This window comes from Fusarium sambucinum, chromosome III (genome assembly GCF_050947815.1).
Source record: "Fusarium sambucinum isolate potato_lamoka chromosome III, whole genome shotgun sequence".
NCBI classification, from domain to species: domain Eukaryota; kingdom Fungi; phylum Ascomycota; class Sordariomycetes; order Hypocreales; family Nectriaceae; genus Fusarium; species Fusarium sambucinum.
Genome location: NC_139292.1, coordinates 3,631,129 through 3,645,217, shown reverse-complemented (window position 1 = coordinate 3,645,217; position 14,089 = coordinate 3,631,129). Strand labels below are relative to the sequence as shown.

The 14,089-nt window shown below is 46.9% G+C and overlaps 5 protein-coding genes across 5 annotated transcripts; 1 reads left to right on the top strand and 4 right to left on the bottom strand.

Annotated features, from left to right (window-relative positions):
• Nucleotides 1-2,878: 2,878 nt before the first annotated feature.
• FSST1_011376 (glycosyltransferase domain-containing protein) lies at nucleotides 2,879-4,556 on the top strand (the record flags this gene model as incomplete). Its single annotated transcript, XM_083234502.1, has 2 exons — nucleotides 2,879-3,019; nucleotides 3,066-4,556. The coding sequence occupies 2 exons, from the start codon at nucleotides 2,879-2,881 to the stop codon at nucleotides 4,554-4,556; spliced, it is 1,632 nt and encodes a 543-aa protein (XP_083081072.1).
• A 1,006-nt stretch (nucleotides 4,557-5,562) lies between these two features.
• FSST1_011375 (Alpha/Beta hydrolase protein) lies at nucleotides 5,563-6,453 on the bottom strand (the record flags this gene model as incomplete). The annotated part of the gene is made up of 1 exon (XM_083234501.1): nucleotides 5,563-6,453. One exon carries the CDS (start codon nucleotides 6,451-6,453, stop codon nucleotides 5,563-5,565), a length of 891 nt encoding a protein of 296 aa, XP_083081071.1.
• Nucleotides 6,454-7,393: 940 nt separating this feature from the next.
• FSST1_011374 (uncharacterized protein) lies at nucleotides 7,394-8,353 on the bottom strand (the record flags this gene model as incomplete). The annotated part of the gene is made up of 2 exons (XM_083234500.1): nucleotides 7,394-8,091; nucleotides 8,143-8,353. 2 exons carry the CDS (start codon nucleotides 8,351-8,353, stop codon nucleotides 7,394-7,396), a joined length of 909 nt encoding a protein of 302 aa, XP_083081070.1.
• Nucleotides 8,354-9,268: 915 nt separating this feature from the next.
• FSST1_011373 (uncharacterized protein) lies at nucleotides 9,269-10,447 on the bottom strand (the record flags this gene model as incomplete). The annotated part of the gene is made up of 1 exon (XM_083234499.1): nucleotides 9,269-10,447. The coding sequence occupies one exon, from the start codon at nucleotides 10,445-10,447 to the stop codon at nucleotides 9,269-9,271; it is 1,179 nt and encodes a 392-aa protein (XP_083081069.1).
• Nucleotides 10,448-11,705: 1,258 nt separating this feature from the next.
• On the bottom strand, nucleotides 11,706-12,943 carry FSST1_011372 (S-adenosyl-L-methionine-dependent methyltransferase; the record flags this gene model as incomplete). The annotated part of the gene is made up of 3 exons (XM_083234497.1): nucleotides 11,706-12,290; nucleotides 12,338-12,659; nucleotides 12,705-12,943. 3 exons carry the CDS (start codon nucleotides 12,941-12,943, stop codon nucleotides 11,706-11,708), a joined length of 1,146 nt encoding a protein of 381 aa, XP_083081068.1.
• Nucleotides 12,944-14,089: the final 1,146 nt, after the last annotated feature.

The window sequence follows — 14,089 nt, the reverse complement described above, 5'->3', positions numbered from 1 at the left end:
GGTTGTTGACTTGGTCCTGGAACTATTTCTCGAGTTCATTTACACAGGAAATTACACTGATACAGTCAACCCTACCTGGGATAAACCATCTGCCACGGCCATGATGGTCCCCAAGACCGTTCGGCAAAACCTACAGAAACCAGCATGTGGTGGGCTGGAAATCCCTACATTTCATAGGAATGCACTACTCAGTGAACCCGACTAAGAGTGGCAGCCGCCAGCTGAGGAAGTAGAAGAGGAAGATGAGGAGGACGAGAACAACGAGGATGGCTCTCAGAACAGTGATGGGTATGACCACCAAGAGGGAAAAACTGACATAATGACGATGGAAGATAGCCACCATCCCCAACAAAGAAAGGAGACTAATCGCAGAACTACGCGACGATATGAAACTGCCTCTCCGGCTTTATGTCATGACAGACAAGTACGACGTGCCCGCGCTCCGACTCCTTGCCCGCAATCGCTTTTACACGTCAGGGAGAGGATGAGACTGTAATGGAGAAGCGTAGGGAATTTGCCTTTAGTTGCTGGAGTACGCAATCCATTCGAAAATGGTACTTCACTAGCCTCGGGACGAAGTCAGGTCTTCTGACTGTATTTTCCAATTGGTGAAGCTTGTGATAGCGTGTTTTTGTGTATGGGCTGTTGAGATCGGGCATTGCCTGAAGAGTACGATTACACGGTTGACTTGTATTATTCATGCAAGCGACTTTGATAAGAGGCAGCTTTTGTTGGATAAATAAATATGTGTAGTTTTACGTATTTGTCTTTTACGCATGCCGAGTTAGGGTGACGACAGGGTGCTCGAAAAGTTGACTGTGGGAAGCAAAATAGACAAAATAATTTAGTCAATCAATGTCGGTTAGACAGCATATTCAGGTTGTGTATTTTTATACGGTAAACCTCAGAGGCCAACCTTTCTGTCATTCACTCAATTGTGATTTCTGCGCCATGTCTTTACATCCGTGTAAGCGAGAGGTCCGGGAACCGGTTAATCGGAATGACGGTTGAAATCCGCCTTAAAGCACAAGCGGTCAAAATAAACAGAAGAGCGCCAAGAGGAAAAGAACAGAGACAGATCCATCTTTGTTTGTAGATCCGTCGCCCGGTTCCAGTATGAGACGAGACGAGACACAGACGTAGACAGACACAGCCCCAGACATTGGCCCCACAGTAAGCGGTTGACAGTTAGTTTTCGGATCTCCAGACCAAAAAACAAACTAAAAGAGGAAATGCCCGGTTTGTGAGTGTTTCTGTTGGGGTGGGTGGTACGTTGTCTACTTGTCTGTCACTGTTGCTGACTTTGGCTGTCAGGCTGACTACCCCTGTTCTATGTACACTGTCGTCATGGCTTTTTCGCTGCTGTTGATCTGCACAACTGCGCCAAATATTATGTTGCATCAAAGGATCGCGATGACAACTGAGTCAGTCAAGCTTAAACAAAGTCGCAACTCAATATTCGTAATCCTTCAGTGCTACTTCTCCTTACTAAGACGGTGATACCTGGCCCCGCGGCCTGTAAATTGAGAGTGACATGGGAGGAAAATCAAGCATTGCGGCTGTTTGTCTGCCCGTGTGACAAGCAGACCCCTGTAAGACAGTAACCGTTAGTGTCGTTTCTAACCAGTCAGCTATTTTGCGTCTGTCGGCTTTTTCTTACTTGGGTTAGTGATGCAGGCAGGTTCTAGATCGAAAACATGGCTGATGGCTGTAATTCAGGGGGATGGCTTTCTGCTGGCAACCCAGATTACGTATCACAACCTAGGCTACAGAATAAAATGTTTTCGTGTACGAAAGCTAAAGATATCCATGAGACCAATTTAGTCTGCTAAGCACTAAATAATAGAACTAAAGTCTTGTATCGATAAGAAAATTCTCCTGAATATCGGTTAACCGACGCTCAGACTTGTAACCTATTAGTAACAGGTTCGTGCTTCATGAGGAGGAATGTTTCATCGTGGTAGTCAACTCTGTATAGAGGGGGGTTACAGTGCCCACGCCAATTCTGGGCTTACTGGGCGCTGTAATTGACCCACCGAGTGCTATGCAGCAGCAGCACGCCTGGCCCCCAAGCTTGGAATTTGCAATAGTTCAAGCTTTTATCTAGAGATGTACTCAATTAGCCAAAAGTATAATCATACGATCTAAAACATTGCTGATTCCGAAATCGCTGAACTTTTGGTGCAGTCCGATGGGTGAACTCTCCGCCTGGAGACGACATTTTAGCCCAGGGCTAACTTCGGCTACGCATCCCAGTCGCAGCCCTAGGCGTACATCTCACCAATTAGATCCTCTATTTTCGGGATGATCAGCCTGGAATTGCTCCTTCGCCCCAAAGTATCCCCTGTGGCTGCCAGCTTTGGGGGCGCAAGGGTTGATTAACACGCGTTGCATTGTCAAACTCGTGGAGCTGAAATGGAGGTACCTTTTAACCGCCGACGCACTCAATTGGTACTTGTCCTGCATCGATAAGATTAGGGACCCGTATTCAATCTACGACTGGCAGGGTTCAGAGTAGGAAACTACCGATGCACCAGAGAGTCGACCTCCTGTCTGCCTTGTCTCGTCTTGTCAAGCTTGTCCACTTTGACTGTCAAGTCAACTTTCATCATCCTTTTCCTTTTTGTATCTAAACAATCCTTCCACTCCTTGATCGTCGCTCCTTGGCTCTCTCTTCTCGTTTATACAATAATCCTGTTTTCACGTCTTGTAACCATTGTATATTGCTTGGAAGGCGCCACATTCTGTCTTGTCTTTTTACTTTCTTTCTCCCCTCGTTCCTCCCTTGTGCCTTGTTACCTAGGATTCCTCATCTCGATTCAAGACTGGCTGGCAGTCTTTTTGTTTCTTTACATACCTTACCTTCTGCCCATGACACATGCCTTCACACATTGCCCTACCTGGCGCTGCGCGTCCTCGTCAAAGGTTTCGTGTGAATGGGTCTAACTGGCGATGGGTTAAGAAGGGATTTACTTTATTGTTTGCATTCTTTATTGCTACGTTTTTACTCTACCGCTTAGTATGTTAACCGCTTACTCTAAAATTTCAACGCTGACCATGCCCAGATCGTTAATGATAGTGTTTGGCGACCATCCGGACCGATATTAGAAGATACCACAACCACTCCTGCGAACCTCACTCCCGGAGACCGAAAATTCGTTATTATCCTGCCTGTCGACAACTCGAGTCCCGATCTATGCAAAGTCATAAGCAGTGCCGTTGCTCTCGGCTATCCAGCTCCCGTTATTGTCAATTGGAAGAACGACTTTCATACCGACGCCGATGGCATTGGGCCTTCGCAGCTAGGCAAGATCACCGGTACACTCAACTACCTACAATGGGCTACTGGAGATGAGGTCTCCGAGGACGAAAAGCTAGGAGAGGACGATCTGGTGATGATGCTCGACGCCCACGATATTTGGCTACAACTACCACCCAGCGTCATGTTGAGTCGATACTACAGCAGCAACGAGAGAGCAAACAAGCGAATTGCCCAAGAGTACGGCTTCTTCGACAAGGACCTCATGCAGCAGACCATTATCGCTGCTGCGCAAAAAGGCTGCATCGCTCCTCGCGACAAGATCTCGAACCTCTACTGCCACGACGTTCCCGACAGCACACTTCCCGAGAATGTGTTTGGCTTCTTTACCGATTACAACGTCGGACGATACAAATATGTACGACCCAAGTATGTCAACAGCGGAAGTTTCATGGGCCCTGCAGGGGATATGCGCCGATACTTCCAACGCGTCAAAGACCGCATGGACAAGGATCTTCTCGAGGTGAGGTCCAACGAGGATCTTGCTGGCGATCAGGGTATCTTTGCCGAGGTGTTTGGTGAACAAGAGCTTTGGCGCCAGCACATTCACGAGGATGACTTTGCCCACGACAACCCCGGCAAGGAGGCAGCGTTATCAGCACGAGACGAATTCGAATACCATGTTGGCCTGGACTATGCGCAAGAGCTCTTCTACCCGACTTGCTATTCCGAAACAGGAGGATATTTTGTGCCCCTCGACGACCCTTCTTCTATCGCCAAACAGTCGAGCAAAGCAGGTGTCTCGCCACCACGCATTGGGGGTGTTCCCAACGACATTTCCGTCGCGGAAGCTCCCTTGGCTCAATTAGACGATGGCAGCAACCAGGGTGGCTCATGGGGTGACGTTTCGCTTTATGTCGACTTTTGGACAACGTCGGTTCCTGTTGCGATCCACCACAACGCATGGAGGGACGGTCTCAAGAGCCGTCGAACAACATGGTGGGATAAGACGTGGTACTTTCCCCACCTGCGCAACCTTTTGGAGGCGCACATGGCAGCAAACACGACTGCGCCACTTGCAAGCATCGCGGCAGACGATGGCAATCTAGAGGTGTGGTCTTACGGTGCAAAGGCCAAGGGAAGCGCGTCGCTTCTGTTCGGCAAGAACAAAGAGTCCAAGGCTTGGCAGCTAAGAGCGACAGATTGGAATACTGTCTGCAAATCAAGTAATGACGCGGATGAGGCTGAGACACGCTGGTATGACGAAGTTTTCCGAGATGGAAAGGGTTTACTATAGAGATGTGTTTGGAAAGGACTCATTCGGGTTGGAGTTTAATTCATAGCGTGTATTTTTTGAACCATTCACGAACGACATAAGACAAGATAAAGAACAGATATTATCAATTTAAACTTATCAAGTTTATTACCTCCCTTGGTTATCGTGCTGTGAATATTTTCTTGTTTTTATTATAGGCTATTTCTCTTGGTAGCATGATACCCACGTCTGCCAATTCAACTGACTCTTGGCTGACGTCTCAACCAACCACGACAAGGATCAAAGGTACCTGCATGCTGACGAGTACTGGCGGTTTTTCGTTCCGGCTTAGGTCTTGGCGATGCGCCGGTGCCACGCGTTAGTGAACGGCGCATAACGCTATCGAGATCAAAGTTAGATCAATATCGAGAAAATAAATGGCTTTGAGAGGGAATGGAGATGAACTCTCACGCCCAAGAAATGTTACTATTCAGAACTTGACCGACGACATTCCTTGAACTTGATCATTTGAGATGTTGATTTAGTTATTTCCTCGGCACTCGGGATCAGCTGCTGACATGGGATGTAATCTTCCTTGATAAGAGCCTCACGAGGTAGAGATTGGTCAAGGTACGACGGGCGAAGAGGGCCAATTTAAGTGAAACATAAGGCCTTATTCCCGTTTCGTTACTCTGTATAGCTTCCCCTATACCACATTGCTATAATATTGGGATGAACTCTGTATTCGAGATTATAACTGGCTCCTTGAGGATGTAATGGCAGTTTGTGTCTTCTATTCTTGGAATTATGAAAATGAGGGTATCGCGAGATTGGATGTACACAGAAACTCAGTTTTGAGGGAATGACGAATCGACATGCTTGTCCTGCCATGTCTCAAGTAAAGAGATTTGATTTAGTACCCGTAAATGTCTCGGCCTCTCAATTTTAGTTCAAGGCCTTACAGGCAGATATGATCATACTGTCAGTATAAAACTAAGAATATAGTTACATAAAAAGTGCAACTGGTATTGAGTATTCAGATCAATGATTAACCGCTCTGCCACCCGTGGATAGTCAAAACAGCATTCGTAAACTCCTCTGGTGCTTCCATGGGAAATGCATGTCCAACATCGACAACTTTCCTCTCAAACTGCCCAGAAAAATGCTGTCTATGCGCAGCCGTACCACCCCTCTTCAAAGGATCCTGCTTCCCGTCAAGCACAACAGTGGGCACAGTTATCTTGGGTTTAGTAGCAAGAACATCTTCCAGTTTTTGCAACGCTGGATCTCCCTGTGCATTACCGAAGCAGAACCTGTAGGCGTGTATGACGACATCCACAAAATCAGGATTATCAAACGATTCTGCTGTGCGTTGATAAAAGGTGTCGGTGAAGGAGAAGGAAGGTGACCACTGCTCCCAAAGTATTCGACAGAGATCTCGTCTATTCTCTGTCAAACACCTAACCCCTCGCTCTTGTTGGAATAAATGCTGATACCAAACTGAACATTCCAGACTCGGCTCAAAAGGCATCTGGCAAGTTGATAAATCGGCAATATCATACGACGCATACGAAACAAGTCCAACAACACGCTCTGGCCACAGCGCAGAAGCAACGCAGCAGGACATACCACCCCAATCAAAACCACCTAGTATGGCCTTTTTGATATTCAACGCATCCATGAGTTCGATGACATCTGAGCCCAGAGCTGCCTGTTGGCCGCTTCTCAAAGTTTGCGAGGAGAGAAAGCGCGTGGGACCAAAGCCGCGCACATAGGGGACTATAACTCGTGCACCGTTTGAAACAAGCTTGGGAAATACTTCGTCATATGCGTGAATGTCGTAGGGGAAGCCGTGGTAGAGAAGAACTGGCCAACCTGAGGAAGGGCCATGATCGTGGTATCCTACTTCCAGGGTACGGGTCTTGATTGTTTTGAACATGCCTTTTGGTGTTTTTGAAGAGACTAGTGGGTTGAGATGTGACTTCGTTGAAGGATTATAAGGAAGTGATTTTCTTATTGCGCCTTGTAGTTGACATCTGATTATGCAAGTTCTGCTTACGTCAGATCGTTTTTGATATCATCCTCATTCACATTAGTAATTGTATGTCTATACAAGGTATTATATATAATCTATTTCATCTGCCAAGTTTCCTTTCAGGATAGCTGTCTATCATGAAAATCTTTTTAGGGGATGTAACTTCCATGAACTTGAAGTTCACAACTTAATCTTTAAACCTTCGGTAATAAACATAAATAGCCTAAGACGTATAGTCTAAGTAGAATAAAGTAGGTAGCCTAGCAATTTAGTCTCTTATGCTCCTGGCGGTTAACGTTTCTAACATCCTAAGTAGGGGATATATATGTATATATCTGTCAAGTCAGAGCCTACTGGTCACCTGTTTCTGACACATTTATGTCCTACTGTTACTAAGGATAATAGTACAGAAGTAATTGGCAACTTGCCTTGACATAACCCTAGGCATATTCAACTATCGCTGTCTAAAATCTCGTAAAACCCGCATATAACAGGGTGTATCCTTCGCTTCTCAGGAACGCTGCAGCCTGTCCTTCGCGGCACGGGCTTGCAAATACTCATGTGTAAAACACTCGGCAATCTCTTCATAGTCCTCCTCTTCCACCACATCGTACCCCGTGACTGGATCGTCCCAGAACTCCCCATGCATTCGATGCAGCGCCCGGAAGGTCGGCTGGCAATCGTATATTGATAAGGTGACTAGATGATCAGGATCCCCTTCAATAGCACGCGGACCACCGAGTTTGCACCACTTTGTGGACGACTTTGTGATCATCGTTTCCCGAATCCAATTCAGAATGCCAGCTACTTGGCAAAGGGCCCCCTGAGTATCTTCCCTTGTTTCCTATTCTGTGGGAGTAGGCGTTGGGGCTAAAGTAAGATCCCGCAACCAAGCCTCATTTCCCGTTGAGTCCATGTTAGCTTTCGCAAGAATGTAGTTCTCGACCCTTCCAAACCATGAATATTCGAATAAAATAAGGGGATACGTCTTTATCAAATGTTCAATAAAGAAGTTGGCAGTTTTACAATCACTAGTAGAGTGTTTTTTGGCGTTATTCTTTTTTTTCCGGTGTTTCTTGTTGGGTTTCTGAGTGCTGGTATCAAATGCGTGAACAACTATGCATGATAGGCCACCAAGATCGTATTTCACGGCGCGAATCAGGTCCTGATTTGGCTTTGTTGAACCCGCAGAACGTAGTAAAAAATTACCGCTGGGTTTATCCCAGTATTCGCGGCGTTCCTTTTCTTCATCGAAGCTGACGATGAGCGTGTTTTCAAGAAGCTCCAAAGTCATGAGACCGAAGAGTGATGCCACCTTGGTCCTTAGGCACATACAAAACATCGTTAACAACGCTCTACTGTTGATAACGATGTCAACAGTGTCGAAACGGAAGTCAGGCTGTGCGGCCTTAATGGTCTTAAAAACAGCGGTGAGTAGATACTTGTGGTTTTCGATGCACTCGGGGTTTGGCACGAACGTATTCTCGAGAGCAGTCAACGAGCACGGCAATTTCGGACGTAAGTATTGGGACATTTTGTTGTCTATGAACGAGTTAGTTTAACTGAGAAATAACTGCTTGTCGCCATAGGTACCTGGAACGTGGCCAACTTCATCTTTGTCTTTGGATATATCTGAGAGGTTGAAGTTACAAAGGACCTCATATCCACCGCCACTGGACACTGAAGAGCTGCGAGGTTTCATGTTGGAAATGAAGTCCCCTGCGAGCTCCCGCGATAGCGGATGATCAAACGAGTCTTGTTGTGAGTATGGAGACGGGTATTGCTGCAGCTCTGGAGAGCTCATTGTGATGGTTGATGACAGAATATATGTCTCAGTGTGATGATGATGATGTTTGATGATGATGACCTGAAAGGATAAAAGATGCAGTTTCTGGTGGGTTGTAGGGTCGAGGACTACGAGGAAGGTACACCTGTGACCCAGTCATACTACTAATAGAGGTAGGTACCAAGGCAGGTAGGCACCTGCTGTCTCCTAAACGCTCTTGTATATGACCGTATCGCATGTAATTAGGAACCCGTTGTCCTCATATATTAGTACAGTAGCTAAGCATTAGTACATCTGAGCATTTTGGATGGGATAGGCCAAACCCGATAGCTTGGAACCGTGCCTACTGAGTAGCAGGAAAGTCGGCCTCATAAGTCTTAGGGTACATAAATAAGTAGTCCAAGAACTATAGCCTAAGGAGCATAAAGTGACCTACTAATTTCGTCTCGTGTGCTCCCAGCGGCCAACCTTTCTGATACCTTGAGGCATGCCTGGACGTAAAGGTTACTCGCAGATAGGCTTGCTTCAAACTTGATTGTGGACAACCGGAGACGATGAGACTATGAGCACTGACCAGAGGTGAATAGCGGAACTCTTCAACATGCGCATAACATTTTAACAAAAGGTATATATCCATCCTGACAAACGCCTGTCCGTGTACCATCTAGTGGGTAGCAGAAAAAATGGCCTCCTAGGTCTTAGGGTATAAGAATAAGTAGTCTAAGAACCATAGTCCAAGGAGCATAAGGTGACCTACTAATTTCGTCTCTTATGCTTCCTGCAGTCAATTTTTCTGATACCCTGAGGACCATTTCCAACCCCAGAACAGTCACACTTCCCATAAAAGAATCTTGACATAATATTAAAGGACCACGGTCGCTTTTTGCCCAGGGAAACACCTCATCTCGATTCATTAAGTACCGTCCATCACCGTTAATGTCTATATTCCTCCTTCGTCTCGTTATGAGAAGGCAGTTCTGCTGCAAAACTCTGATGTCCCGGCGCAGGCGACTGATAACCACCCGTGGATTGCGAGTGCGCGCTGTTGCGATGCGATTCGGTGGTGGACTGTGACCACCTTGGATCGTAAGATCCTGTTGAGTTGCGGAAGTTGCTGGGTGGGTGGCCGGGACTTGGTTGAAGACCGGGGGACTGTTGTGGGTGGTAGTAGTCACCAGGGAGTTCCATGGGGAAGCTCTGGATGTTGGTCTTGGGAGGGACTGGTGGTGGTTGTTGTTGCTGCTGGTACTGCGCGCCGGGTGGAGGTGTTTGAGCTGAATAGACATAGGGACTTTGGGGGTATTGAGATCCAGCATTGTCGGGAGTTGCGTATGGGTATGTTGGTGAGCGCTGAGGTTGCATCTGGGACTGATATCCATATGGCTGCTGGTAGGAAGGACCTGGGGTCATAGGTCCTGTGCCAGGATGGAGAACAGCGTGCTGGGTGTCTGGTAGGCCAGCAGAGGGGTTTTGCAGAGCCTGCTGACGGGCTTGACTACTCTCGGATCGATCATTGGGGTTGTAGGTCTTGAGCTTTCCATCTTGGAACATGGCCTTCAACAAACCAGCATCGAGAAGCTCGGCCTTTTTGACCATACGGTTAACCATGTCAACACTGGCTTTCCTCGACTCGGCCTTGACAAACCCCATTAAAGTAATATTCGCTTTGAGTTCGACATCTGTACGCAAATAAAGGCCCTCCTTTGGTGCACCAAGCTTCTCAAGACCAAGTTCGGGCTGCTCCGGAGGTTCAATGCCGGGCTGATTGCCCATGATGCGGTACTTGTTCCTCATATCGATGCCAAGAGGAATATATATATGCGACTGCATGCCCCATGGCATATCATGGAAGCAACCATTAAATGTGAGCTTTCCGGATCCTATCTTTCCCAACCCGGGGATGTACTGTATGCGCTCTGTGATTTCGTACCAGGTGCTGTAGTACTCGTCGGAGGCGGCATTGCGAGGAGCGGGGATGGGTTTGTGGCTGAGAACTAGCGGGTTGAGGGTGATGATTTCACCATGGGAGTGAAGAAGATCGATGGCGAGCTGTCTCGGGATGAAGCCTGGGATAGGCGTGATGATGGTGAGAGTTTCCTTCTTTTTCAACATTTTGACAGTATGTTATGTCGTGCAGTATATCGGAACGGGTTTCAGCTGCAAGGTACAGTTCTTGCAGTCACGATATTGACAAGGTTTTCCAATAGTCGGTGTCGGCGCAACCGTGTACTTGTCGCATTAAATAGCAGTTGTATCAATCGTGTCAGGTCGTCGTTTTTGTTCAATATTTTCAGAAGTAAATTACTCGGTGATACTTTTTATCGCGTGAATTGTGACGAAGCTAAGCTGAGCTCGAAGAGGAGGGGGAAGAAAAGATGCAAAAAGTCGAGGGGGCACGGGGATTAAAAATGCGGCAGTTCAAGGTGAGCAGGGATCCAGTCTAGGCCAGCCACTGACTGAGACAAGACTGACTAGGATATGAGTGTACGACAGATTGAATCCATCCCATCCCTTGGCTTGGGCTGGACTGGACTGGGTTGTCGTTGGGTTGTGTATTAAAAACCGCCACGAAATGACATTAACGATGACGTGAGACGGGCACTTCCACTTGTTTGGTTCTGAAGATCATTTCGCCAAACACGACACGACCTGGCGACGTTTAAATGCCTAGATAATCATGTCGTAATGGGTATAATACCCATGTATTGTCTTAACAAGGTGATCATATTCTTTTTCTCTATCGCATTGCATCGGCAGTTATGCTGGGGATCTCGCTTCAGCCCTGTCCCCACGATGACCCGGTAGCCAAGATCTGGTCTTGAATGCAACGAGTATCGATAACTAGATCAGCACGGAAATCTCTTGATCCGAGAAAAAGAGAAGACTGCGCCTGTAAATTTGCTATTCACAGAGTCACAGGATGATCTGCTCCTTTGCAATTGGTTATTGACGCGTGGACACTGAGGCTGGGTGAGATTATAGCTCCGTAGAGATTGCGACATGAGGGTCGTGTCTTATCGATAAGAACAGCTTGGAATGCCCTTGATCTCTATATTGACCAATTGGTTAACCCTGTTTATAGCTGGACAAACATCCCTGATCTTGTCAGAAATAATTTCTATTTGTTTCAGGGATCTTTTTCAGTGGATTCCCGCTTACGTGCTGCGCCATAGTGCTGTCCGCTCTTTTTCAGCTTAAGGCGGTCGCAAAAGGGACTGGAGATCAGACGAAAATATTAGCACGTTTCTAAGCTATCCACTCACTAAAACTGAGCCTATCTAATTTCCCCATCAACCACTCAATGGCACCCATGCATGTCCGTATTTAATGGAGTCAGCCCTATGATCTGTTTGAACATGGATCTGGACCCTCAGGTTTCCTCCTCAGGCTTCTTACCAACCATCAAATACATGGGCGTAAATAGTTTTCTCTTACCACCCTCGACCAAAGCATCCGCTCCCTTGGCCAACCCATCAGCAGTCTTTCTCGTTCCCTTTGGTGCAATCGAACAAGCCTCCAATACCCCAATCAGATTATGCATCACCAGTCTTCCCCATTTGTTCATCCTAAACACCGTAAAGAGATCACTAAGATTCTGCGCATATCGCATGTCGCTATCCAGTGGCCAATACCATGGTGCCGTTCCGTCATCTGTAGCTGCGAGATCCTCGTGGTGAAGCAGCTCGAAACCAGCTGCTTTGATGGCTGACAACCCGTGATCGATCTTGAACATCTGCGCGATGCCGTCGCCTAATTCGATATCCAGACGGATACGACGTTGTTCCAGGTCGTCATTGTCATAAGTATCCGTCATGAGCCACTCGTACACCCCAAAGATGCCGCCTGGTTTGAGGACACGTCGGATCTCGCTGTAAACACCTTCTAGAGATGGTGCGTGAACGGTTGCTTCGATAGCATAGACGGCGTCGAACGAGTTATCGGGAAAGGGCATTTTCTGTCATTGTTAGCACCCAACGTTGGCCAATAGTACAGATAACTAACCATAAAGTCGCCCTGAACAAACTTGAGTTTATCAGAGAGTCCTTCCTTCTCGGCATAGATACCTGCGCGTCCGACTTGATACTCGTTGATATTCAGACCAGTCACATGGGCTCCCGTGAACTTGACAATCTCTCGAGCTGGTCCACCAACACCACATCCAACGTCGAGGACCTTCATGCCGGGTTTTATGCCGATGTTGTGAGCGAGGTAGTGTTCGTGTCGAGCGATAGCACGGTCAAAGGACTCGCCATAGGCAAAGCGGCAGAAATGAAAACTCTGAGACCATCCGTACTCATAAAGATCTGTTGCAAGGTTGTAGTATCTAAGATGTCAGCCAGAAGTTAATAGTAAGGATCATGACACCTACTGTCTTGTCAAACTGGCATAGTTATCGGTTCTCTCCTGTCGGACAGCCTCGACTTCATCCTCGGCCTTTTTGTTGTCGAAGAACTGAAAGTATTCGTCAACGGCGGCAGCATGAGCTTTGTTATCTTTGTTCATCATGGCTCGCATTCCACCTCTTGACTCTTTTGATTTTCCATGAAGGACATTGTCAAATGCCGAGTTCTGGGCCTCGTCGTAAGAAATCAGTTCGGTGTTTGGCATCTTGGTGGTAGATCTGTGGCAAGGAGAGACATTGATAGATATGAAGAAGATTGCTGAGTTGATGATTGTGGTCTGATTTGAAGAGAATTGCCTTTGCTTATATAGGAAACTGCAAGTGATATGGAAAAGTTGGCATTGAAATTCAGCCCCTTGAACCACCACAATGCTATCCGCATCTTCTTCATCTATCAACACTTGCATCACAATTGCGATACAGAATCTTTGCGAAAACGAACAAGAGATTATCCAAGGAGCTGTTCCAACCGTAGAAGGATTCCCGAGTGTTTGGCATCTTGATACGGAGTACGAATACGAGACCCACCCGAATGCGAGAGCTGTCAACTCCTACGTCCACCGTTAACGACCCGGTTTATTACGGACGGAGTAATCGCCTAGGATCTGATCTAATCTATACGATAGATATACAAGTAGGCCAATAGGATTGTTGACGATACCCGTCTATCTCGATCCGAGACTGAGCTGTGAAGCTCGCTAAGAAGTTTAACCGTTTAGGAAGTCGACTACTAATTTGCGACAGACGAATCCTTCACCATGTCAGTGAACGATTTAAGAGGTGCTTCGAATTATTCCAGAAGCTAGGAGTCAGTAGCTTATCAATTGTCCGGTTTGTGGCCGAGTTTGAAGTTTTCGTATTCGCGCTTTGCAATCCGAGTCGTTCAATTGGAAAAGAGTGCCCTTGGATACATGAGGTTCTGCTTGAGTAATAACATAAGGATAACCGAACTGTCCCTTTTCATCAACTGCGCTGAAGGGATGGGTGATATCCCCACGTACAACATCTGCGCCAAAGAGCTGTACCCAGCCTGCCAGCACATGACCAGAGAGTGTCAGCTACCTCAATGACCATCGCCAACTTCGGCGAGCTTCTGTTACCGCAATGGCTTCTCAGATCGAACACCGTCTGTTCTAACCATACGTTTAAACGAACCTAATTCGGATGCAACGACAATCACTTGTCTGAATCAGATGGTGGCTTGAATATAGTCGAGTGACAGTCGGTCGAGAAGACGCTTCACATTCGCGACTGGGTTGGCACACTTTACTGTGATCATCACGACCCTGCTGCAATCTGCGAGGAAATGGACTTGTTAAAGCTGTTCAAAGAAAATATATTAAAATGTTTGG